Source organism: Amyelois transitella, chromosome 29 (assembly GCF_032362555.1).
Source record: "Amyelois transitella isolate CPQ chromosome 29, ilAmyTran1.1, whole genome shotgun sequence".
Lineage (NCBI taxonomy): Eukaryota > Metazoa > Arthropoda > Insecta > Lepidoptera > Pyralidae > Amyelois > Amyelois transitella.
In genome coordinates, this window is record NC_083532.1 from 3,486,636 (window position 1) to 3,511,604 (window position 24,969).

General features: G+C 36.9%; 2 protein-coding genes across 4 annotated transcripts; one reads left to right on the top strand and one right to left on the bottom strand.

Annotated features, from left to right (window-relative positions):
- The first annotated feature begins 1,809 nt into the window (after positions 1 to 1,809).
- On the top strand, positions 1,810 to 9,235 carry LOC106129493 (uncharacterized). Of its 3 annotated transcripts, none has more exons than XM_013328070.2 (3): positions 4,920 to 5,078; positions 5,817 to 6,210; positions 7,286 to 9,235. In XM_013328070.2, the coding sequence occupies exons 2-3, from the start codon at positions 5,820 to 5,822 to the stop codon at positions 7,378 to 7,380; spliced, it is 486 nt and encodes a 161-aa protein (XP_013183524.1). In that variant the 5' UTR covers positions 4,920 to 5,078; positions 5,817 to 5,819; the 3' UTR covers positions 7,381 to 9,235. The 3 variants fall into 3 exon arrangements, with proteins under 3 accessions (XP_013183526.1, XP_013183524.1, XP_060808683.1); XM_060952700.1 differs by having other exon boundaries at positions 4,920 to 5,074; XM_013328072.2 differs by lacking the exons at positions 4,920 to 5,078; positions 5,817 to 6,210 and adding an exon at positions 1,810 to 2,130.
- LOC106129492 (KAT8 regulatory NSL complex subunit 2) lies at positions 9,061 to 24,883 on the bottom strand. Its single transcript, XM_013328069.2, has 11 exons — positions 24,743 to 24,883; positions 23,318 to 23,502; positions 21,101 to 21,306; positions 20,491 to 20,604; positions 19,300 to 19,400; positions 17,883 to 18,039; positions 16,308 to 16,471; positions 14,344 to 14,489; positions 12,103 to 12,231; positions 11,427 to 11,558; positions 9,061 to 10,532 (listed from the first exon to the last, which is right to left on the bottom strand). The coding sequence occupies exons 2-11, from the start codon at positions 23,477 to 23,479 to the stop codon at positions 10,425 to 10,427; spliced, it is 1,419 nt and encodes a 472-aa protein (XP_013183523.1). The 5' UTR covers positions 23,480 to 23,502; positions 24,743 to 24,883; the 3' UTR covers positions 9,061 to 10,424.
- Between the last annotated feature and the right edge of the window lie 86 nt (positions 24,884 to 24,969).

The window sequence follows — 24,969 nt, forward strand, 5'->3', positions numbered from 1 at the left end:
AAATTAAACTTAAGGAACATCTAATATATTACCACTTGTCAAAAAGCTTACTATCCTGCAAGCGAAAATTTTCAAAGATAGGAACATAAATACAATCTCCGAGTCAACAGTTGGAATTGCGGTTCCCCAGGCAACACCTGGAAGATTTTCTCTTTGGTGAGGATCAAGCCCAAATCAGCACTTTTGTTACAAGGGAAGGCTTATATTTTTAACTCATGTTGAGAAGATGAATGAAAGCAGGTTAACTACACATCATGTAAACAGATGCAAGTTTAAATGTAAATTTATGAAAGAGAAGGCTAAGATTATCATAATATAATACCATGAACAAGTTTAGGATATTTTCAGTGAAAGGTTGAGAGCTACCTTAACAGACTAGGTTGCAAGAAAAGATTGATGAATGAAGATGAAGCAGAAGATGTATACAGGGTTTGTGGCATACATACATATAATCACATCTTTATCCCCTATGAGGTAGACAGAGTAAACAGTTTTGCAAGCATTGATAGGCCACATTTAGCATTCTTTTATAGCTAGACTAGCTAGAAAAATCCATGTTTCTAAATTTATGATGATCTAGCATATCCCTCAGTCGCCTTTTACGACATCCATGGGAAAGTGAGGGAATGGTCCTTGGGAACTTCCCGTCATTGTGATTAGAATTGTGGCAAGTGAAAAGATTCAATTCCAAGTTTCTGAAAATTACACCACATTTAGGAAATTTGTGCTTCAATAACATCAGTAGAATAATGATCATTTATTCAATTTTGGTAATAATAAACAGCTGTATTACCTAATATTGTTTACATTTGGTGTATGGTACAATACATAAAAGAATGAGTTGGATTAAATGTTTTCGTGACACTAAAATAAAGCTGCATTAAAATAAAGCAGGATTAGCTTTGAAGATGCCCTTTTATCAATGGTTAGTGATCATCAATCATCCTACTAATATTATAAATGCGAAAGTTTGTGTGTATGTCAGGATGTCAGTATGCATGTTTGTTACTCTTTCACGCAAAAAGTACTGAACCAATTATGATGAAATTTGGTATGTAGGTAGCTGAAGACCCAGAATAACATATGGGCTACTTTTTGTCCCGGAGTTCCCGCGGGATTGATTCCACGCGGACGAAGTCGCGGGCGGCCTCTAGTACATCATTTGTTTAGTAACAAATGATACAATATCATGTGTGTTCCTCTTCGATTAACATGTTTCGATTTGATAACATGTTTCTATAAATTTTCGCAATCATTATTAGATTTGTGCCATTAGAAGATTTAAAGGAGGGACTAACTACAGATTATTCTGAGTTGGGCACCAAACATTCTAGAAGTAAGACTTTTTGACTAACAACGAAAGGAAATATGTCATCTTTTTTCACAGATTTGAGGTTAAGTGGAATGGTAGGTTAATAAACTCGGAATTCTTCTTTTAGGCGATGGGCTAGCAACTTCTCACTATTCCAATCTCAATTCCATCATTAAGCCATACAGCTGAATGTGGCCATTCAGTCTTTGCGAAACTGTTGGCTCTGTCTACCCCGTAAAGGATAAAGATGTCATTATATGATAGATAATGTTTATTTGACAGTGCTACAGACACAAAACAAATATTACAGGTATATGTATGTATGTTTGGAATGGCAGAAAGAGAGGGATAATATTTAAACTTAAGTGAATAGTGTAACTAACATATTCGTGTCACGCCAAAATCGCTACCTCTGCCGCTCAAGACTCGAAACGCACAGATAAACATACGTGTACCGCCACGTTATAAGACGTGTATTCAATTTATCTATATCAATATTACCCTGCACCGATAAATTCAGTTTACATTAAACTGTTCACGAAATAATCGGTATCGATAAAACAAAAAATAAAAATAAAAAATGGCCGGCTTGGATAAAGCGGATATGGAGAAGTTGGAAGATATCATCAATTCTGAGGATCCTTTGGAAGCCAAGAAGAAGCTGATAGATATATTGGATTCGGATGAGTTGAGTGAAGAAGTTAAGGGGCAGTTGAGGTCGCTGTTGTACGGAAATGCACCTTTTTTGGGATCCTCGGATAGGACAACGGGAACGCTTGTAGCTCTGGCATTGACAGCAGTTGTATTTCTTGTTATATGTGAGTAGCGTATTGTAAATGTGTGCATACATACATACATATCGTCACGTCTATATCCCATGCGGTGTAGACAGAGCCAACAGTCTTGAAGACTAAATGGCCACGTTCAGCTATTTGGCTTAATGATAGAATTGAGATTCAAATAGTGACAGGTTGTTAGCCCATCGCCTAAAAGAAGAATCCGAAGTTTATAAGCCTATACCTTAGTCGCCTTTTACGACATCCATGGGAAAGAGATGGAGTGGTCCTATTCTTTTTTGTATTGGTGCCGGGAACCACACGGCACGTAAATGTGTATATAAATATAATAAATGCGAAAGTTTGTGAGTATGGGTGTTTGTTACTCTTTCACACGCAAAAACTACTGAACCGATTACGATGAAATTTGGTATGTAGGTAGCTGAAGACCCAGAATAACATATAGGCTACTTTTTATCCCGGAGTTTCCATGCGGACGAGGTCGCGGGCGGTCTCTAGTAAATATATAAATTTGCCAAGAATCTTGGCATGGGTTACCAACTTACCGATATATGTATATTATATTATAATATACATACATATACACATATAATCACGTCTATATTCCTTGCGGGGTAGACAGAGCCAACAGTCTTGAACAGGCTTAAGACCGTTGGCTCTGTCTACCCCGCAAGACAAGGTGATAAACCACGTTCAGCTGTTTGGCTTCAGAATTGAGATTCAAATAGCGACAGATTACTAGCCTGTCGCCTAAAAGAATAACCCCAAATTATAAGCCTATCCCTTAGCCGCCTTTTACGACATCAATTTAGCCTACAAAAGATCACAGGGTGTTCGTAAATCCCCCCCGAGAACTATAGTTTTTACCGGGAATGAAAGGTATCCCATGTCCTGCGCCATACTCATAATTATAATACGTGATATTTCGAGAAAATTCAGCAGATAATCCTGAGTCGAGGTAGCAAACAAACAAACTTACTTTCGCATTCATATTATTAGTTGGGATACTCATTACGTTATTTTTTGCCCGGCCGCCCAAGAATGTTGGCCCGTTAGTCTTCGCAACAAAGTAGCGATGATACGGTGAAAAACAAAGGTTATCAATGTTCGATACCTTTTGGAAGTTAACAATATTTAGAGAATAAGCCAATAGCAGTGCCGTGTGGTTCCCGGCACCAATACAAAAAAGAATAGGACCACTCCATCTCTTTCCCATGGATGTCGTAAAAGGCGACTAAGGGATAGGCTTAAAAACTTGGGTTTCTTCTTTTAGGCGATGGGCTAGCAACCTGTCACTATTTGAATCTCAATTCTATCATTAAGCCAAATAGCTGAACGTGGCCAATCAGTCTTTTCAAGACTGTTGGCTCTGTCTACCCCGCAAGGGATATAGACGTGACCATATGTATAAGCCAATAAAATTGCCATTCTTCTTTTAGGCGATGGGTTAGCAACCTATCACTATTTCAATCTCAATTCCGTTAAGCCATACAGCTGAACGTGGCCTATCAGTTGAATAGAATAGATTTATTTTCAAAATTGGATACAAGGTATCACTTGTTGACGTCACATCACTTAAATCTAATTATAACTACTGCCGCTTCCAAAGCGCATGTGTAGAAGAAGCGGCGGAACAAACTACACTGCAGCATTTTCACCGGACGTCAATTTACAAATAAAGATCTCATAAATCTAAATCGTGGACTCTTAAATCTAACCTATTACAAATATAGACCTCTTAAAGCCAACAGTCTTGTAAAGACTAAAAGTCTTTAACAGTCTACAACAGTCTTTACAAAACTGTTATTGTTGTTGGCTGTTGTTGTCTCTCTATATTTTTTTAAAAACCTACCACTTTCATATTTAAGGCCCTCTTAATAACATGACCTTTCTCTGTTTACATGATATGGCCGACCCACCCAAATAATCACAATTCAGCTTTTTATTTGTTGGCGCTAGATTACAAAGGGCATCCCTATTCAAGGATAATATAAAGAAAATAATTTAGGTCAATAGTTATCGCGAAGACGACCTATCTCTCAAATACCTATGTATATGTCACTTATTATAGAAGTTACAAACAATTGGTTCTTAACTCTGATAATAATCGTGTCTATTAAGTGTATAATTTCTTTAGTCATTAAAATGTAGTATATTAATTTTTTAAACTTATTGAGCCTAATTAACTTCTGCATTCTCTACAAGTCATTTTTTTTTTATATTACAGGAAAAAGGCTTGTTACAGATTAAAAAAGTGAACACTTTTTTTAAATCAAACAATAAAAAAACTTTAGAATTATGGTCATAACGTAAAAGGAACAAATACCTACCTTTGTATTATTGACAGTTCGCTGTGTAACTTCTTAGACAAAATCCTTTTAAAAAAATTGAGTTTCATATTTGGGTGTGAATATTCGACTATCGTTTAGACTTTAATTTCTTAATAAAAAAAGGCAACCCAATCTTTTTTTTAATATCAAAAAGAAATAAAAGAAATCAGTCGGAGGGAGGATGGAAGTAGAGACGCAAAATGCTGGATTGAAGGCTCATGATCTAAAGAGATGATATAGTCCCTTGATATGATTATGATGATAGGTCCCTTTTGGAAAATATCGCACAGTACCAAAAATGAATTATGTCTTGTAGTGTAAGAAATGCCCACTTTGTTCATACTTGTAAAAATGATTGTTTTACTTTCATTTTAATGTATGTGTATTAAAAAACCACAGGCGCCGTACCGCTGCACTTCTAAAAATAAAATCAGTGCACCTAAATAAACCGGACCGTTCCTCGGCGCCATCGCATACCTCGTCCACGCGACGAAAATTAATCTAATAAAAATAATATTATCTAGTGAGCATTTGTTCCAATAGCCACAAAGTTGCTATCAGCTCCGGAATACGTAATAAGTGATATGTTGCAGTTGTTTCGCGTCCGATAGTTGCAGTTATCAAAAGTCGTTTAGGTCGGTGAGTGGTCGTGTTTTGTTTTTTTTTTTTTCATATTAATTTTTTTTTTTATCGGGCAGTGTTTTTCAAACTTCATAGAGGTTATATTATTTGTGTTGTGCCAGTGTTTGTTTTTTTTTTTATATTTTCTCTGTTATCGATAAAATGGTGAGGTTATTGTGTCGTGAAATTATAGATAGCGCCGTTTTTTGTTTTGTTGTTATTGGTCATTAATTATAATTAGGTTTATTTTAGTATTTATTTGTGATTTTTAAACGCTCATGCTTTATTTCGTGTAAGTATAGGTAGTCGAATATTTACTTTATCACAATTTATTTATTTTTTACGTTATAACTTTATTTAAAGGTTTTAAATAAAATACATTAAACAACGTTACTAGTTTTGAAGTTTGAAAAACACAATTTGGTACCAATAAGTCTGAATACAGCGTTTTATTTAAGCGGAGAAAATATTTTTAGGTTCGTAAAAATAGCTCTATTACGAGTATAGTAGAAATGGGAATCTTTTCCCAATTTTAAGTGGTTTCAAATTAAGTAACCATTCCTATATTATTAAAATATACTAGTAGTTATCAAAAAGTAAAAAAAAACCGACAAAAAGTCATGCATTTATATTAGTATGCATAACTGTTCGTTCACTCACGATGGTTTTCTCCGCGTACAAAAACTCTGTATTCAGACCAGATCATAAACACGACCACAACACTATTAAAAAGTAAATTTTCCCGCGTTCTTATAGAAAATGGAGGACGATTTCGAAACGGTAGAGGAAGCGCCAAAAACGCCAATCAATTTTGGCGCGGCCGTTATGCAATCTCTAGCGAAAACCATTGAAAACATGGACTTACCCACCGTTCTAAAAAAGATGGTTGCCACAAATCCTGAGGACGAAGACTCTGAAGAGATTCGTGATAAACTCAAAGGAGTTTTAGATCGTTTCAACTCGATGAGTGACGAAGAAAAAGTTGCTTTTACGAAACAAGTAAAAGATGGGTTGGTCAGTAAAATTAGCGCCAAGCTACAAGATCCTAATGCAATCAATTTTGGTGGTATCGAAGAGGCTATAAGGGAAGCAGTTATATCTAAGCTGATTATGGCTGGAGTAGTGGCTTTTGTTCTATTCCTGCTAATTGGTACGTTTATTTATTTACAAACTTTATTACACAAAAAAAAACGTACAATCCATTGAACATTCTCTACCAGTCTACCAGCGCAACGTTGTATTATTTCAAAACTAAATTAACTTTTGTTGGTACTTATATACTCCTTATACTATATTCTCTGTATGGTGTGAAAATACTACCGGTTTTCAATGCTCTGTTTTTACTGAAATTTTGGATTGACAGAGGCATTGTGAACTCACGAACTGTACCATCTTGGTTGCGGTCGCCTGAATGTGTAACTTATAATGCCATGAATGCGCGCTATTGGCCAATCGTTCGATGTGCGCTGTTACCTTGAATCTTAATCCTACCCTACATAGGTACATGTAATCACGTCTTCATCCGTTACAGAAGTTTCGGAGTAGACACAGTCTCAAAAAGACTGAAAGGCCATCTTCAGCTGTTAGTATGATGTATGATGAAATTGAGATTCAGTTAATAACAGGTTGCCAGCCCATCACCTAAAAGAAGAATCTTAAGCCTTCTCTCCGCCACTAGACAAGCATAGAATCTTGCATTTAGATGAATGTGTATGCCTATTCCCTTAGTCGCCTTTTACACAGTTACTTACGGGAACTTACGTAAATATTTTATGATTATCTTTAGAAGGTCGTATTGAAACACTAGTGTTGGCCAATAAATACTTGAGTTGTCGATAAAGTGAATTATCATTTTACAATTTATCTGTCAGATTTATCTTTCAGATATTATTAGGTATTATCTACCTGTTGACGATTTTGTAAGCCACGTGTGTTGTTCATAAATTGTTTTTTTAATGATTAATGAAGATAATTGACTGATTAAGGGTATTAACTTCGATAATTGATTACAACTTTGATTTAAAAGCAAATAAACCTACATAGATAACTATGTACAATACTATAATTATACTAGTTTCTACCCTGTACTAATAAGGTTTTTCTGTAAGTCCTATAAACATAATGAGACTTAAAACAAAACCTGTAAGTCTGTTATCTGTCCTATTTTCTATCCTATCCTATTACCAAGATTTTGCACACAGATTAACTCGAATCTTTCTTTCCAGTTTTCTTCGGCTACAAGCTGTACAAGTCGATAAAGGAGAAAGAAAAGAAGAAAGAGGAGAAGAAGAAGGCGAAACAGATGAAGAAGAAGAAATGACCAGCTCACTGAACCGGCCACGCGGCGTCTCGACGAACCGGCGGTAATGCCTCGGAAATTGGATGTTTTTTTCAGTTCAATTTTCTCTCTGTTATTATGGTGCGTTTTTGTTTAAGAAAGTTCACAGATACTCTTATCTGTGTCTCTTGTTCTCTCTCTCTCTCTCCCATTTTTGCGTATTCCCAGTTGCACCCTACACTGCATCGGGGCCAGAATTGTTGGTATTTATTTTTCACATTATGATTCATAATCATAGAATTTTCAAGCCAAGATTTCTTCAGCTTGCCTTTTCTTACCTAGGATACACATTTGATCCCCAGATAATCTGCCGCTTTCTTACATTTTGTCTGCTGTCCCTGTTACGATGAGAAATGTCTCATTCACCGCGTTTTTTCACTCCGTCACCGTTTTTATCGACACCGCTACAACATACCCCGCCATTTCGGAACACTTTTTTGAAGGATTTATTATTTAAAACTTTATTAAGCCTATAGATCTATAATATTTTAAGCAGTAATTTAAAAGCATCGAGTATAATATCAGACTTACAGAAGATGATAAGGTACACTAACGTATTTTATTACCGACATCGATAACATAGGCAAGCTGTTGTAATTAAAATTAGATTTCCCTTTTCCGCCATTAGAAATGAGCACAAATTTAATTGCATCGAATACGCAGTGTTTTATTTGGAATATATGATGAGAATAGTCGCGAAAAAATATAAACAATTAATTTGGAAACCACTTCCAAACACTACCAAAATTAAAAATGTACCAAAAGACATATTTTTCGAAAAGTTTGTAAATAAAGATATTATGTTAATACTATTATTGTTTATCTTATTATTTGATTCGCTTTAAATTTATATCATGTAATTCAATGAAAATTTTATTTATTTGGTTTGTTAACTAATAGATCTCCAATTTCCAAGGCATTACAATAAAAATGACTGATATAAAAGAAATTGTTAGATAGTGTAATTAATTTTATTTTGTTCGTTGTAACGTGAAGACATTTTGAGTGTATTATTAATGGTGATTTGTGTTTATTTACTGACGTATTTATTCCAATATATATTAAGGTAATTTAACTTAGTGATGGGCGAATGCAATACCAAATAAATTAATTAAAAAAAATACCACGATGCACTCGTTAGTCAAGAACTTAGTTATTTGGCGGCAAATAATTCGGTTTTTTTTACCACTGGTGATAATTTTATTCTATTGGTTTGAGATATATTATTGGTTAACTAAGATGAAGAGGATATCCTCAGTGCAGGAAATCGAGACATAAACCTTGTCATTATCAACATTTGTGACTTACCCCTCAATTTTTTTCTTCAGATTTATCATTATACCGCGATTACTGCTCTACCAAACGAAAATTCATTTGAGGCAAATGGAAATTTTTAGTAATTAATTTGGGGTCAAATTGAATCGATACACTATTTATTTTGCTTTATTATCACCAGTGGGGGCAAATAGGTAATGTTGATAATGTGCATTGCATTTTACAATCACTGAAAACTAATTGTATACTCATACATGAATTTTAAGGTGCCAACAAAACTTTGGACTTTGGTTTTATTTAAAGAATATATGCTTACATACTCCTTACTGAAAGTGAGAACATAGTTTGATATTTGTTTTACAGACATTAAAGAATATTTTTGAGAAATTTAATAAGTTTAGGTATACTGACTCGATTTGTTTGTGTTGTGATTTTAACTAGGACTTTTAAAACCCCTATGACATCACAATTATGGCACAATTTTCTGGTATGCTGTTATATTTTATAAAACATTCCATGTATAACGTTCTGTTTAAAAATATAATTTATTTTTACATGAAAACGTATTTTTAATAATGATCTGACCGCATTACATGTAGCCCTATGTCCTTTTTCATACCCACTACTATATGTAGCTATAGGTATGAAGTTTTATTACTTACTGTATACATTGTATAGCACAGTTTGACTTGAGTCGTGTTATGTTTAGACCAAATGATGGCATATATAATTGGGTAAATTCACTCTTATATTTATTTATTTAGGTTGACAACATTCGATATAATATGACATGCACATATGTATGTAACATCAATAAATCAATTCTAATTGATCATATATATTTTTAACATCCTATGTATTATGCAATGCAAAGTCCCTTTTGAACTGGTGTCTATTCTTCTTCTATTCTTTTGAATTGATGTTTTGTTCAGCAAGTCAATCACGGGAAAGATAGTGCCAATGGTCTGAAATGACAAGCCACGTTTAAAAAAATGAATTAATTTTACAATTTCTTTATTAGGTGGTAAACACAATTTCAAAACATGGCAACATTTTTATATTATCTGCAATTTACATAGATTATTAAACAAATACATATTTACGATAAAGATTTACGAGCAAAATACTAGTTAGTGATCATTTTTGATTGAATTTAATTACTGTCCTATTTTTGGTCTTGTTTCAGCAATTTTAGGTCCTCATTCATTGAGCATCCAAATTGTTAAATTATGGATTATCATTAAATAAATGCATTTATGTTTTTACTATCAAAATCTTGGGAGATCGTTGCAATATTAGATTCATGTAAGAACATTTCCATCAGAGACAATTGGCAACACTGTAAATAGCAGTATTAAAACATGCTTGCAATTATAACTAGGTAGCACTGTATTTTATAAAAAATCACTGACTTTAAATCCCTAATTATAAGCGTTTGAAGCCTTTTCAAGTCTAACTTAATTAATCACATCCTGATGCACCAAATCCATATTATTTTAACTTTTACTTAGTCTTTGTTTGTAGTCCCACTCTGACGCTACACAATTTACATACAACACTTAAGTTTCTGAGACTAGTTGCACTGTAACATTTCATTCACTTAATCACTAACACTATTTAGCACTTCACTTTATAGGTCCAATACAAATCCAATGGGTCTCAATAGGACCCATTTCAGTTCCCGTAGGGCCCAATAAAGTTCCCATAGGACCCTAATCGAGTCCGTACGACATCATGTCGTATATTGCGTGTCATTCGTACGATTCAGACGCCGCTGCGGATCCATTGTCTTCGATTTCACGAATGTCGTGCGAGTCCAGACTAGAACGAGACTCGGTTTCGCTGTCAGATTCATCTTTCTGTAATAAAATAAATCGAGGTTGTCATCAAACATCTTATATAAATGTCAAATAGAGTAAATCTACGTGTATGAGGTTTATTAGTATTCACGCAAGTTCGAAAGAGTAAGTCGTAAACTCCAGAAATCGCTAGCGTGCTAGCTCTGTCTCTCTTACTCTCCTACGAAGAAATGAATTTATTAATCCTGGCAGTTTTAATAAGGATAATGAGAAACTCTTATCAAAATATTGCATTGTCATCGGTCCTTGATACGTGTGCAAAGTTCCAAGTTGATCAGACGTTTAGAAATCAGTGAAAATTAAGCTCAAAGATTCCGTTACATACATACATACATACAACCCAAGCTAATAAAAGCGTAGTAAAAAGAGGTTTTTAAAGCTTTGTTTGCTCGTTTTAACAATTTGAATATTTTGGCATTTTGATTAAACAACAACTCTAGATCGGAATCTTGAGTGGTCGTCAATTGAAATTTAATTGAAGCTTGATGCTATGTTTATATAATATTTTGTTTATAATGTTACAGCATGCTCGTCGAAATATTATTTTAATTATTTAATATTTTTCTTATTAGAATAAAGTTTTTCTAAACCTTTATGTTAAGTAGACGGGAGACAATATACTTATTATTTCTATATTCATATTGTTATTTTGGTAATATAATTTCACTAACTTCCAGGCCAGGTTCAGCTTTTTGGCGTGATAATAGAATTCAAATAATGACACGTTGCTAGCCCATCGCCTAAAAGGAGAATCCCAAGTTTACAACCCTTAGTCGCCTTTTACGACATCCATGGGAAAGATATGGAGTAATTGTCCTACTATTTTTTTTCTATTGGTACCAGGAACCACACGGCACAACCAGACCAGACCGGTAATAATTCGTACATACACACCTTAAGCGTGAAAGCAGTATAAACGGGCGGGTTGGTGTGATATCGGCAGGAGGACGAAGGCAAAGGAAGCTTCGGTATCGGCTCCCCGCACACAGAGAGGCCTCGGGAGTCGCCGCAGGCCGAGAACAGTACCTGTGACAAAAACTCTGATCATCATTACCTAGTCTACATACATACATAATTATGATCACGTCTATATACCTTGCGAGGAAGACAGAGCCAACAGTCTTGAAAAAACTGAATGACTACGTTCAGCTATTTGGCTTAATGATAGATTTGAGGTTCAATAGTGACAGGTTGCGAGCCCATCGCCTAGAAAAGTATCCCAAATTTGTACGGATATCGTAAAAGGCGACTAAGGGATAGGCCCTTAGTCGCCTTTTACGATATCCATGGGAAAGAGATGGAGTGGCCCTATTATTTTTTGTATTGGTGCCGGGAACCACACGGCAAAAATTTTATCCCTATTGGTCCCTTTTCGCCAGATTTTAATACCAGTTGACACTCTCTCATCAGAATATGGTCATTACATACATACATTCATATATACACATGGTCACGTCTATATCCCTTGCGGGGTAGACAGAGCCAACAGTCTTGAAAAGGCTGAATGGCCACGTGGTCATGGTCATTATTAGACAATCAATCCCCTTTATGCCATTCGTTATATACATACTTGTTGTGAGTCGTGCAATATATGTTTGTAGCAATATTTCGCAGCCGGCAGCGCGTGATGTGTACAACGCACCACGTCGTCGGTGAAGATGCAGCGGCCGATTGAAGCGTTTCTAGGGTTATTGTCGCGCTGGAAAATAGAGAAAATAATATGTATTTGTATCGATTTTATAATTTATAAACTTGGAATTCTTCTTTTAGGCGATGGGTTAGCAACCTGTCACTATTTGAATCTCAATTCTATCATTAAGCCAAATAGCTGAACGTGGCCATTTAGTCTTCAAGACTGTTGGCTCTGTCTACCCCGCATGGGATATAGACGTGATCATATGTATGTATGTATGTATGTTTATAATTTATAATGCCGTGTGGTTGCCGGAATTTTGGAATAGAACCACTTCATATTTTGGCTATGGATTCAGTAGTGTTCGCGTGAAAATTTAACAAACAAACAAACATCCATCCATTCATACATACATACTCAAAAATCTTTCGCATTGATTGTGCCATGTGGTACCCGGCAGCAATACAAAAAAGAATAGGACCACTCCATCTCTTTCCCATGGATGTCGTAAAAGGCGATTAAGGGATAGGCTTACAAACTTGAGATTCCTTTCCGGGCGATGTGCTAGCAACCTGTCACTGTATTTGAATCTCAATCCTATCATTAAGCCCAACAGCTGAACGTGGCCATTCAGTCTTTTCAAGACTGTTGGCTCTGTCTAGGGACAGAGGGATATAAAATAGAATAGAATAGATTTATTTTCAAAATTGGACACAAGGTATCACTTATTGACGTCACATAACATGAAGACAAGTACATCACGATGTAAGAACGGATTCAAAATAAATTCACAAGGTATCTTTATTTTAAGTTATATGGTGTTTACCCCTTTTACCCGCTCATGTATCCCACGTTATTTGTACTTGGTATGGTTGGCTACAATAAGTTAGAGGTAAGAAGAGATTTTGCATTAGCACGAATTGTGTTTAGTTTAATCAGGGGCAAGGCGGTTAATTCAGAAATTCTGGCTTATATTAGCCTGTCGGTTCCTGATAAGTACGTGCTGCGGAGACGCAGGCCTCGTTTATTTGAGGTACCGGGAGGGCGTACTAGCCTAGTTCAAAAATCTCCGTTTGTTCGCACGTTATTGTTATTAAACGAGGTGGCGGAATTGGTAGATTTGTTCTCGTGTTCTGTAAGCGAATTCACAAGAGTAACTCACTGTGTGATCTGTTATGGTGCTGTGGGCTGTAGGTAAATGATCCCAGTTGCCTACCGCTTGCTGTTCCGTATCAGATCACATTTCGGTCCTATATTTTGGAATTAGGTACATTGTTTTTATTTTGTTTCTTTTTCATCATCAATCATTGTAAGTATACTTATCGCATTAGTGTAATACTGTTAGGATAAGTATAAAGTTTGTGAATAAATAAATAAATAAATAAACATAAATCTAATTATAACTACTACCGCTTCCAAAGCGCATGTGTAGACGTGATAATATAAATGAATAATTGGTATAGGCAAGCTTTGTTGGGCTGGAGAGAATCCTAGTTGAGTCCTTCTCTGGAGAGGATCCTATGAGCACGATCCTGAACTGAGTAAGTCAAGTTTTTAAACGAAGCGACTCCCGTCAGTCTACAGCAACAAATTCAAATTCTGAATTTCAAATTTAAATTTTTTATCTGTATGTATGTATGTTGATTCAAAATCAATCAACATACATACATACAGATAAACGACCGAGCGGGATGGCGACGCACTGTGGATGCCCTCTGCACCAGCTAGGGGACATAGGACCTTAAGGCAAGTAAGTCATGTATGTTGATTACAGTTATCAGTAAAACCTCACTGCAGCGGCCGTTCAGTCTCCAACACTCTTTGACTTGACAATTTAAACGACCAAAACTGACAGACTTATGAAAAACTAGCTGACCCGGCAAACGCTGTTTTGCCAAATATTTTTATATATTATCACGGAACCCTATTTTTTTCCAAAATAAAATATAGTCTATGTTACTCGTGGATAACGTAGCTTTCGAATGGTGAAAGAATTTTTAAAATCGGTCCAGTAGTTTTTGAGCCTATTCATTACAACCAAACAAACAAAGTTTTCCTCTTTATAATATTAGTGTAGATTAAGACGAGTCGACGTTAAGACTCATGTTGTACGGGCGAAATTCTATTTTTATTCAGACTAGACCCAAACCCAATAGAGACTCGGCCCGTCCACCTCACCTTGGCCCGCTTGTGACTCAGCTTCCTGGCGAGCACGGCGCCGACGCCGAGCGGCCGCCGGTACGACGCGAACGCCTTCAGCTGGCGCAGCTGGCGGCGCTCGCGGGCCGACAGCGGGCCGGTGCCGGCTTGAGAGTTTATGCTGCCTGAAAATTATATTAAAAAAAAAACAATTTAGTTTTATACCGCCTTTTTCCTACATAAAATATAATTATATTAAAAAAATATATACATACATATAATCACGTCTATATCCCTTGCGGGGTAGACAGAGCCAACAGTCTTGAACAGACTGATAGGCTATGTTCAGCTATTTGGCTTAATGATACAATTGAGATTCAAATAGTGATAGGTTGCTAGCACATCACCTAAAAACGAATACCAAGTTTGTAAGCCTATCCCTTAGTCGCCTTTTACTACATCCATGGGAAAGTTGTCCTATTCTTTTTTGTATTGGTGCTGGGAACCACACGGCACTCAATATATATAATATACATAACATGTATTTTATGTATGTATGTATGTTTTTCCTACATTTGCGTTTTCGAAGTGTTACCAACGTTTTTATTTTGTTTTAACTTTCATAAAGTGACACCTTTTTTAAATTAATAAGTTTAACATAAATACATAAGGTCACGTCTATATCCCTAGCGGGGTAGACAGAGCCAACAGTCTTGAAAAGACTGATAGGCCACGCTCAGCTGTTTGGCTTTAAGATTAATTGAGATTCAAATAGTAAGAGGTTGCTAGCCCATCGCATTGCTAACTCTTCGGAAACGCAAGTGTAGGAAAAACATACATACTAGAGTTGCCACGAATAGTGAATTGGCCGAATACCGAATTCCGAATATTCGGCAACGCGGACGGCCGAAGCGCCGAATATTCGGCCGCCGAATATTCGGCACGAAATACATCCCTATAATCTTTCCACTGCATTTATTCTGCTTTGATGCTTCTTTTGCCATACCCAAATTTCACTCCCATACATTAATTTTGGAACCAACACGCCCCTATGCACAGCCAGTCGAGCCTTTTTGGATAGTTTCTGACTGCTCATATAGGCATGCAAAGCTCCATTCTAATGATGAGGTGGACGTGGAGAAGAGTGCTGTGGCAAACCAGTTGGATCTTTATTTGAACAGTTCGCTTAGATCGGAAGGCCGATCCTTACAAGTGGTGGTTCGCAAACGAAAAACAATTCCCAAACCTTTCGAAATTAGCTAAAGTTTATCTTTCTTCTCCTGGAAGTAGCGTGTATAGTGAAAGGTTATACGTATTTTTCAAGGATAAAATGTATCCCATTTTATGCCCAGGATAATAAGGTATAATTATACCAAGTTTCATCGAAATCGAACCGTTAGTTTTCACGTGATGCCTGAAAATACAGACAGACAGATAGACAAAATTTTTTTAAATCACTTATTTGGGTTTGGTATCGATCCAGTAGCACTCCCTGCTTTTTATTTTTTCAATATTTTCAATGAACAGAATTGACCCTTCTACTGATTTATTATATATAGAAGATAGATAGATAACTTACCACTGGTCAATTTTAATTACTAAAGTATTGTAATTTGGAAATAGATACATAATTTTGAGTAATATACGTGTATTTTTTAAATGATTTGATATTCGGTATTCGGCCGAATAGTACCTATTATTCGGCCGAATACCGAATAGCATAAAAAGTGGCCGAATAGGCCGAATACCGAATAATTGCCGAATATTCGTGGCATCTCTAATACATACATACATAAAATACATGTTATGTATCCTACTACTATTATAAAGGCGAAAGTTTGTATGGATGTTTGTTACTCTTTCACGCAAAAACTACTGAATCGATTACCATGAAATTTGGTATGTAGGTAGCTGAAGACCCAGAATAACACATCGCGGGCGGCCTCTAGTATTATAATATATACATATGTATGTATACGAATGTATGTATGTATGTACTCAACAATATTGTTCCTTCTCCACTTTCAACGCGTAGAGATACTGCCTCCTAGCGGTCTGCAGAAGAGTGCGCAGCCTCCCCATCTGCCTGATGTAAGCCGATTGGAGACTCTTCAACGTGTTCCTGGCTTCGCAGACCGCTTCCTCGGCGGTGAATACGCCTGCTCGCCTGGAAATTAATAGAAAAATATGTATGTTTTTAGCAGGAAAAATTAATAAGATATTTAAATAAATATACCGTGCCGTGTGGTTCCCGGCGCCATTGAAAAAAAGAATAGGACCACTCAATCTCTTTCCCATGGATGTCGTAAAAGGCGACTAAGGGATAGGCTTACAAACTTGGGATTCTTCTTTAGGCGATGGGCTAGCACAACCTGTCACTATTTAATTCTCAGTTTTATCATTAAGCCAAATAGCTTAACGTGGACATTCAGTCTTTTCAAGACTGTTGGCTCTGTCTGCCCCGCAAGGGATATAGACGTGACCATATGTATGTATATTTATTTTTGTATACAAAGTTAAGTTTTCAAGTTTAATAACTTTGTTGTACCTTACTTACATACATACATATATATTTATTTTTACAAAATGCAAATGTACAGCACAATTGGCGGACTAATTATTAATAAATTGTTCGCCGCGAACTTATGAAAGTCAGCTTAGGATCTGGTATAGCTTCCTCTGTCCACCCCGCTAGAGCTAGAGACGTGTCTTTATGTTTGATCTAGATAGGGTGCCTTGTAACTTTTGGCTCTGTCCATCCCGTAAGGGGTTAAGACGTAAAATAGGTATGTGTGTCCATGTAACATTTTAGATTGTGCGTCTTTTGATTCTGTCTACCCCGTAAGAGGTTAAACAAGTGACTTAGCCATGACACCACCCATAGAGGTGATGTTACAATTTCGTATACACATAGCTGCCTCTGTCCGGCCCGCTAGAGTCAGAGATTAGTTCTACATTCATTCATGTTTTATTAATGTAGACAAAGACAATGTGCATTCGTCCACGATTTAGATTTAAGAGATCTACATTTGTAAATTGACGTCCGATGAAAATGCTGCAGTGTAGTTTGTTCCGCCGCTTCTTCTACACATGCGCTTTGGAAGCGGCAGCAGTTATAATTAGATTTAAGTGATGTGACGTCAATAAGTAATACCTTGTATCCACAATTTTGAAAATTAATCTATTCTATTCTATTATAGGACCACTCCATCTCTTTCCCATGGATTTCGTAAAAGGCGACTAAGGGATAGGCTTACAAACTTGGGATTCTTTTTTTAGGCGATGGGCTAGCAACCTGTCACTATTTGAATCTCAATTGTGTTTAGTAAGTTAGCAGCGAGCGGCTTTATACGCAACTACCGACTTATTTTTATTTTATTGAAAATATGTATTTGAATGCTCACACCAACAAATGTACATATTTACTTTAAATGTTTTCTCTGTAAGTGAAATGTAAATTTCTTTGAGAAATAAAGTTCTTTAACCAGAATTCCATCATAAAGCCAAACAGCTGGACGTGGCCCATCAGTCTTTTCGAGACTGTTGGCTCTGTCTACCCCGCAAGGGACGCGACTCACCACAGCGGCCGCAGCTCGCAGGGCGCCTCCTCGTCGCCGGAGCAGTCGCGGAGGCCGGCGTCCAGCGTGACGTCATCGCAGTCGCTGTCGCTGGCGCTGTGGCACTCCAGTATGGCCGCCGAGTGCGCAGAGTTCTGCGCAGGCGCATCTATTTGCTCTGCGGACACGGTGACATTATTATTATTATTATTATATACTTTAAACACACTAGCAGCTCATTAAGCTGATGCGTGTGAATTTTGATGCTTGGAGATTTTTAAATTTAACATGTTGTTATATATTTATTTTATTGTGGAATTAAAAGCTGATGAAACTTTACAATAAAATATATTAGATTGTTAAGACTAGATTTTAACCGCTGTTTTGTCTGAACAAAGGTACGTACGGCCTACGAAAAAATACAGAATTTTCGCAAATCCCACGTGATGGAAGTCCCCGATGAGATGGAAACTCTAAACGGAAGTTTGTTTAAATAAATAAAACATGGACCACCGTAAAAACTGTGGACCAATTCTCATCAAAAACGGTTTAGCACTTTTTGAAAAATATTTCATATTTATTATTGGTGTGGATTTGTGGGATAATCGATAATGAGCTACAATGCGTGCCAATTCGCTAAGCGTGTGTGGAATTCGCGACACACGCTTAGCCAATTTTAATTGACTCAGCTTCTAATCCTACTACTTTATTATAATTGGTTAATTTTGACAACAATCAAATATTTAAACTAAAAATAAAAACATATTTTTCAAACAAATATGTTATTAACAAATGACTCAAAGCATAGATTAAGAGTAAACATTTTTCTCATAATAATTGTAAAAAATAAGTTAATTTACAAATGACTGATAAATAAATAAGACAAACATTAGAACCTTAAGAGTAAATAAACTCATTACGTATCTATATTGAAAACAAGTTAATTTAAGTGGTAGGTAGTTCAAATCTATACTAATATTATAAAGCTGAAGTTTTTTTGTTTGTTTGTTTGAACGCGCTAATCTCAGGATCTACTGGTTCGAATAGAAAAATTCTTTTTGTGTTGAATAGACCTTTTATCGAGAAAGGCTTTAGGCTATATAACATCACGCTGCAACTATAAGGAGCAAAGAAATAATGGAATATGTGAAAAAACCGGGGAACATTATTCATCCTTGATGCCCAAAACAACTATACCACGCGAACGAAGTCGCGGGCACCGCTAGTATATACATCACTACATATTATACAACAAAGTCGCTATTTTAGTCTGTTTGTCTGTATGCTTAAATCTTTAAAATTACGCAACGGATTTTGATGTGATTTTTTGTAACAGGTAGAGTGATTCAAGAGGAAGGTTTTTATGTTTAATAACATTTATAATTTTGCACCCGTGCGAAGCCGGGGCGGGTCGCTAGTATATACAATATAAACTTACTGAAAGGATCAATGGGGGTCGGCGAAGTCTGATCTTGGTCAGCGGGGTCACTGACCACTGACACCGATGACGCACAAGACGTCGTCCTCGGCCGCTCTGGTCTGAAATCATCATTCATTTAGTGATCATCATCCTGCCGTGTGGTTCCCGGCATTTTGGAATAGGACTTTTCCCATGGATGACGTGAAACGCGGCTAAGGAATAGGCTAATAAACTTGGGATTCTTCTTTTACTCGATGGGCTAACAACCTGTCACTGGGCCAATCACTGGAAGTTGATTCACCATCAGCTCAAATTCTGAACGTTTCAGATCAAATTTAATCAAACTTAAGAACAAAGAAGACTACGTTCATTTTGAGGCTGATAGCAGACTGTGGTTATAAAGTGTGGGCCGTTGAGCACACAGTTCTCACCAGACATAATGCTGAAGTTGATTCACCATCAGCTCAAATTCTGAACGTTTCAGATCAAATTTAATCAAACTTAAGAACAAAGAAGACTACGTTCATTTTGAGGCTGATAGCAGACTGTGGTTATAAAGTGTGGGCCGTTGAGCACACAGTTCTCACCAGACATAATTCTGAAGTTGATTCACCATCAGCTCAAATTCTGAACGTTTCAGATCAAATTTAATCAAACTTAAGAACAAAGAAGACTACGTTCATTTTGAGGCTGATAACAGACTGTGGTTATAAAGTGTGGGCCGTTGAGCACACAGTTCTCACCAGACATAATTCTGAAGTTGATTCACCATCAGCTCAAATTCTGAACGTTTCAGATCAAATTTAATCAAACTTAAGAACAAAGAAGACTACGTTCATTTTGAGGCTGATAGCAGACTGTGGTTATAAAGTGTGGGCCGTTGAGCACACAGTTCTCACCAGACATAATTCTGAAGTTGATTCACCATCAGCTCAAATTCTGAACGTTTCAGATCAAATTTAATCAAACTTAAGAACAAAGAAGACTACGTTCATTTTGAGGCTGATAGCAGACTGTGGTTATAAAGTGTGGGCCGTTGAGCACACAGTTCTCACCAGACATAATTCTGAAGTTGATTCACCATCAGCTCAAATTCTGAACGTTTCAGATCAAATTTAATCAAACTTAAGAACAAAGAAGACTACATTCATTTTGAGGCTGATAGCAGACTGTGGTTATAAAGTGTGGGCCGTTGAGCATAGTTGTCACCTGACATAGTGCTGCAGCTGGTTCAGCATGGTCTCCGTGGTGGCCACGGGCGGCGGCGGCGCGGACGCGCGGTGCCGGCTGTGCAGCGCCGCCCGCGCATGCTCGAAACACAGGCTGGAATTTATTACAATATAATATGTATTATTGTCTAATTCTTTATTAAAACTCTTGCGTGGGTGGCTAACAGACCACTGACGCACCCACTATTAAAACTCTTTTGCCCAAAAAAAATACCAGGAATCTGGAATACTTTACCCAAAGACCTCAGATATCCAACAAGGAAGAGTTACAGTTTAAAAGAATAGTACATTATTTCTTCCTTACCGTGTGGCTCCCGGCACCAATAGAAAAAAAGAATAGGACCACTCCATCCCTCTCCCATGGATGTCGTAAAAGGCGACTAAGGGGTAGGCTTGGGAAATATTTGGCTTATAAACTTGGGATTCTTCTTTTAGGCGATGTGCTAGCAACCCGTCACTATTTGAATCTCAATTCTATCATTAAGCCAAACAGCTGAACGTGGCCTATCAGTCTTTTCGGGACTGTTGGCTCTATCTACCCCGTAAGGAATAAAGACGTGATTGTGTGTATGTATGTATCTGTATCTCACCTCTGGTCCCGATGCTCCCTCTCTTTCGGCGCCGGCTCCTGACACCTCTCCCCGTCGCTGTATGCGTGTGCGCATTGTCGATACGGCGCGGTGGGATCTCTTGTGATGTGCGAGAAACAGTACTGCCTGCCCGATACGACTGGAAGCGTGCATTCGTAGCCTTTGTACGCGCATGCGCGAGAACGCGACACGATTTCCTTTTGCAACTGAAAAGGGAAATAACAGCGTTGAATTTCGTACAATCGTAATCGTGTATGAAATAAGCTTTGATTTTACATACCGCACTTTCGGTGCAACAAAGTCACAACTCTCTTTTAAATTTTACAGGAGCAAACTTTTAATTTTTTTTTTTCTCTTGTATTTGTTCATTTCTTGATTACTATTTATAGTAGGTTTAACATCTTTGCAATATTAATTGTTTACTTTCGCGGATGCTTTTGTTGCCCCAAGTAAAGTTATGATTCAAAAACAATTTGGCATACTTAGTTTGTTTTTGCAATTTTGGCTGTGACTTCGTTGCATCGAAGGTGCGATACATACATAAAATCGTCTACATCCCTGGAGGGGTAGACGGAGCCAACAGTCTCGAAAAGACCAATAGGCCACGTTCTGTTGTTTGGCTTAATGATAGAATTGAGATTCAAATACTACCAGGTTGCCAGCCCATCGCCTAAACGAAGGATCCCATCATAAGCGTATCCATTAGTCACCTATTAAAAATTCGCCTTGTTCTTTTCAAATTATTGGTTGTGCCGTGTGGTTCCCGGAACTATAGAATAGGACCGCTCCATAATTTTCCATTGATTTCGTTACAAGCGACTAATGGAAAGGCTAATAAACTTGGGATTCCTCTTGTAGGCGATGGACTAGCAACCTCTCACTATTTGAATCTCATTCCATCATTACCTAAGTCATACGGCTCTGTCCACCATGCTAGGGACCTAGACGTGATTATACAAATGTAGGTAAAAACAGAAAAATTCAATGTTTCTTTCTAATTTTCGCTAGTTACAGGTTGCACCCTAAGGTATTATGGATCGCGATGTTTTTTTTTTTAACTTCCTCTCTCGAAAAGCCAAGCCTTCGTCACCCAAGGCTCATCAATGTATTTTTCGAAACTTCTAGATAATGATTATCCCAAATTATGCAAAAAAAACAATCGTAGGTATTGAATTCACTTGAATGAAACAATAATTGTCCTCAGGTAAAAACATCGAATCACAGTCTTATCTTAATTGTTAGACCCTTTTACTTCCGAGAAAAACAAAAACAATTGAAAAACATTTTGACCACGAGAAAAATAAATATGCAGTCTCGTTTCGACTGAAGACGAAGGCAGACGCGCGTGGTGTTTAAATAAAATAATAATCCGTGATTTTTAACTATAACGATATACCTATAACAGACTAATTTTGTGGTTGTTAAAAGCGTGGTGTTGTTATAAACTTTTTAAAGACAATTTTTTCGGTCAATTATACTATAGGAGTGTATTAATTGTATATGTTAATTTTGTTTGTACTCGTGGTGTTTTGTGAACTATTTACTTATACATAGACTTCAAATTAGCTCAGTGGAAGTGTGTATGTGAATTACACGTAAGTAAATTTAATACTCATTCTTTGCCTTGTAATTCTTAGTACTTACTTATGTAATCTTTTTGTACTAGCTGTCCCGGCAAACGTTGTTTTGCCATATAAATAATTTTTAAGTAATTTCTAGTTTAACAAAATGTTAAGGGTGAACAACCCTTATCACTAAGGGGTATGAAAAATAGATGTTGGCCGATTCGTAGACCTACTCAATATGCTCACAAAATTTCATGAGAATTCGGTCAAGCCATTTCGGAGGAGTACGGGAACGAACATTGTGACACCATAATTAGACTAGCTCTCCCGGCAACCATTGTTTTGCCACACAAATGACTTTTAAGTAATTTCTAGTTAAAAAAATGTTAAGGGTGGACAACCCTTATCACTAAGGGGTATGAAAAATAGATGTTGGCCGATTCTCAGACCTACTCAATATGCTCACAAAATTTCAAGAGAAAGTGACGGAAATCACACGGGAAGGCAATAAAAAAAATCCTGATTCCGGAGACTAATCATTTTGGCCGGTCGGACAGCAATAAAAGCCCCATTGTATCTGGCTGAAGCTGGACGCCTGGTAATCCCCAAGAAAGACAAATTAAAAAAAAAAATACCAAGTGCAAAATTATACCTGCGCGCGCAGTTTCTCCTCTTCGGTCTTTTTAACAGTCTCCGGGTCTGGGGGCTTGATGGACTTGACGTGGGTGATTCGGATGCCACATGGCGCCCTGGGCCCCCGACTCAGCATCCTGACCTTGGGCAGGTGCACCAACTTGCGCGGCGGCTGCGACATGCCTGCTACAGCTGATGGTTTAACTGAAAATAATTACATTAACATCATCATATCAGCCGTAGGAGGTCCACTAATAGACGCTAATTATTGTCAAAACAAAATTATTCCCAAAGGAAGATGTCAACAAAGTAGAATACATGCGATTAGGTCTGATACGTATAATAGGCCCGTGCCTCCGACTTCGTCCAATCTAGGTCTGGCAGACTGGATTGAGCGTTTAAACGTTTGACGGCGCAATTCAGCGTGACATCCACCGACGACTACCGACAAGCGGTCCGTGGCAATCCCAGCTATAGATGCGGAAGTAAATATGTTTGTTTATTATCTCTTCACAGTTTAAGCAGTGGACCGACTCATAAAATTGCATACATATAGTGTGGACTACAGAAAAGGACGTAGGTCCTATGTGATCACATATGGCCATGTCTTTTCAATCTATGCTTTAGTCATTCGGCTGCAAAGATGTGAAAACGATTTCTGCTATTAAAAACCCGCTCATAAGCCGTAATTCGTCCGACCTAAGTCTGACTGGCTGAGACAGACTGGCGAGACACGAAGCCTATCTTAATGTAGGGCTAACAACCGCAATCTTCACGGGCATTTCATATTTACAAAAAGGTAGATAGATCTATCTACAACTATAACTATAAACAAAAACTTACGCTCACTTATCCTAATGTTATGAGCTTTTAAATATTGCCCATTTTCACTTATAATGGGAAACATATTGGAAATAAATAAAAATGTATGGCTATAATCACAGCTTAGGCTAGTTATAGTAATTAATACACTTGATCAAAATTACTTTTGCAATGTTACGCAATATTTATATTACGCTAAGAAATTCTAATAGGTATTCTTTTTTCGCTTTCGCGCAAAACCAGGTAGGCAGGGTAGGCGCGTAAACTTTTCACGTTTGTATAGCTAGTAGTCAGACTCACTTCTTATATTTTTTTTAAAACTTTATAGAGATATTTCGTAATTTTGAATAGTAACAAATAGTTCATTAAAATAATTAACTAATTACTTTAATGTTAATAGGCATTTAAGTAATGAATTAGGAAATATCAACGAAACAAATAGAAAGTGTATTGTAAACAGTGGTGGGTCGGCCATTTGCACGGTGCCACAGAGTTTTTAGGTGCGTAATTTTAAAGTCGGCTAAATACAACAAAAAGTTATTGAATCGTTCTAAAAATATGTACAAAACAAAGTACATAACATATACTACAAGAATAAACATAGTGATAAAGTGAAATGTACCTGTGTTTGTTGCAGATCTTCATTCTGTCACCGGAGACCTCACTACGTTCACCATCAAGTTTTACAATGGCGTCCGTCTGAGTACACCTATTTACTATTCCAAGAAGTCATTTTAAATTTAGTTAACTTTCATCTCATTATTCAAAATCAAAACAAATATTTATTTTTTTGTTTTCAATTAGTACATAATTGTGGTTTTTTTTCTTCAAAATGATAGAACTTTAGTT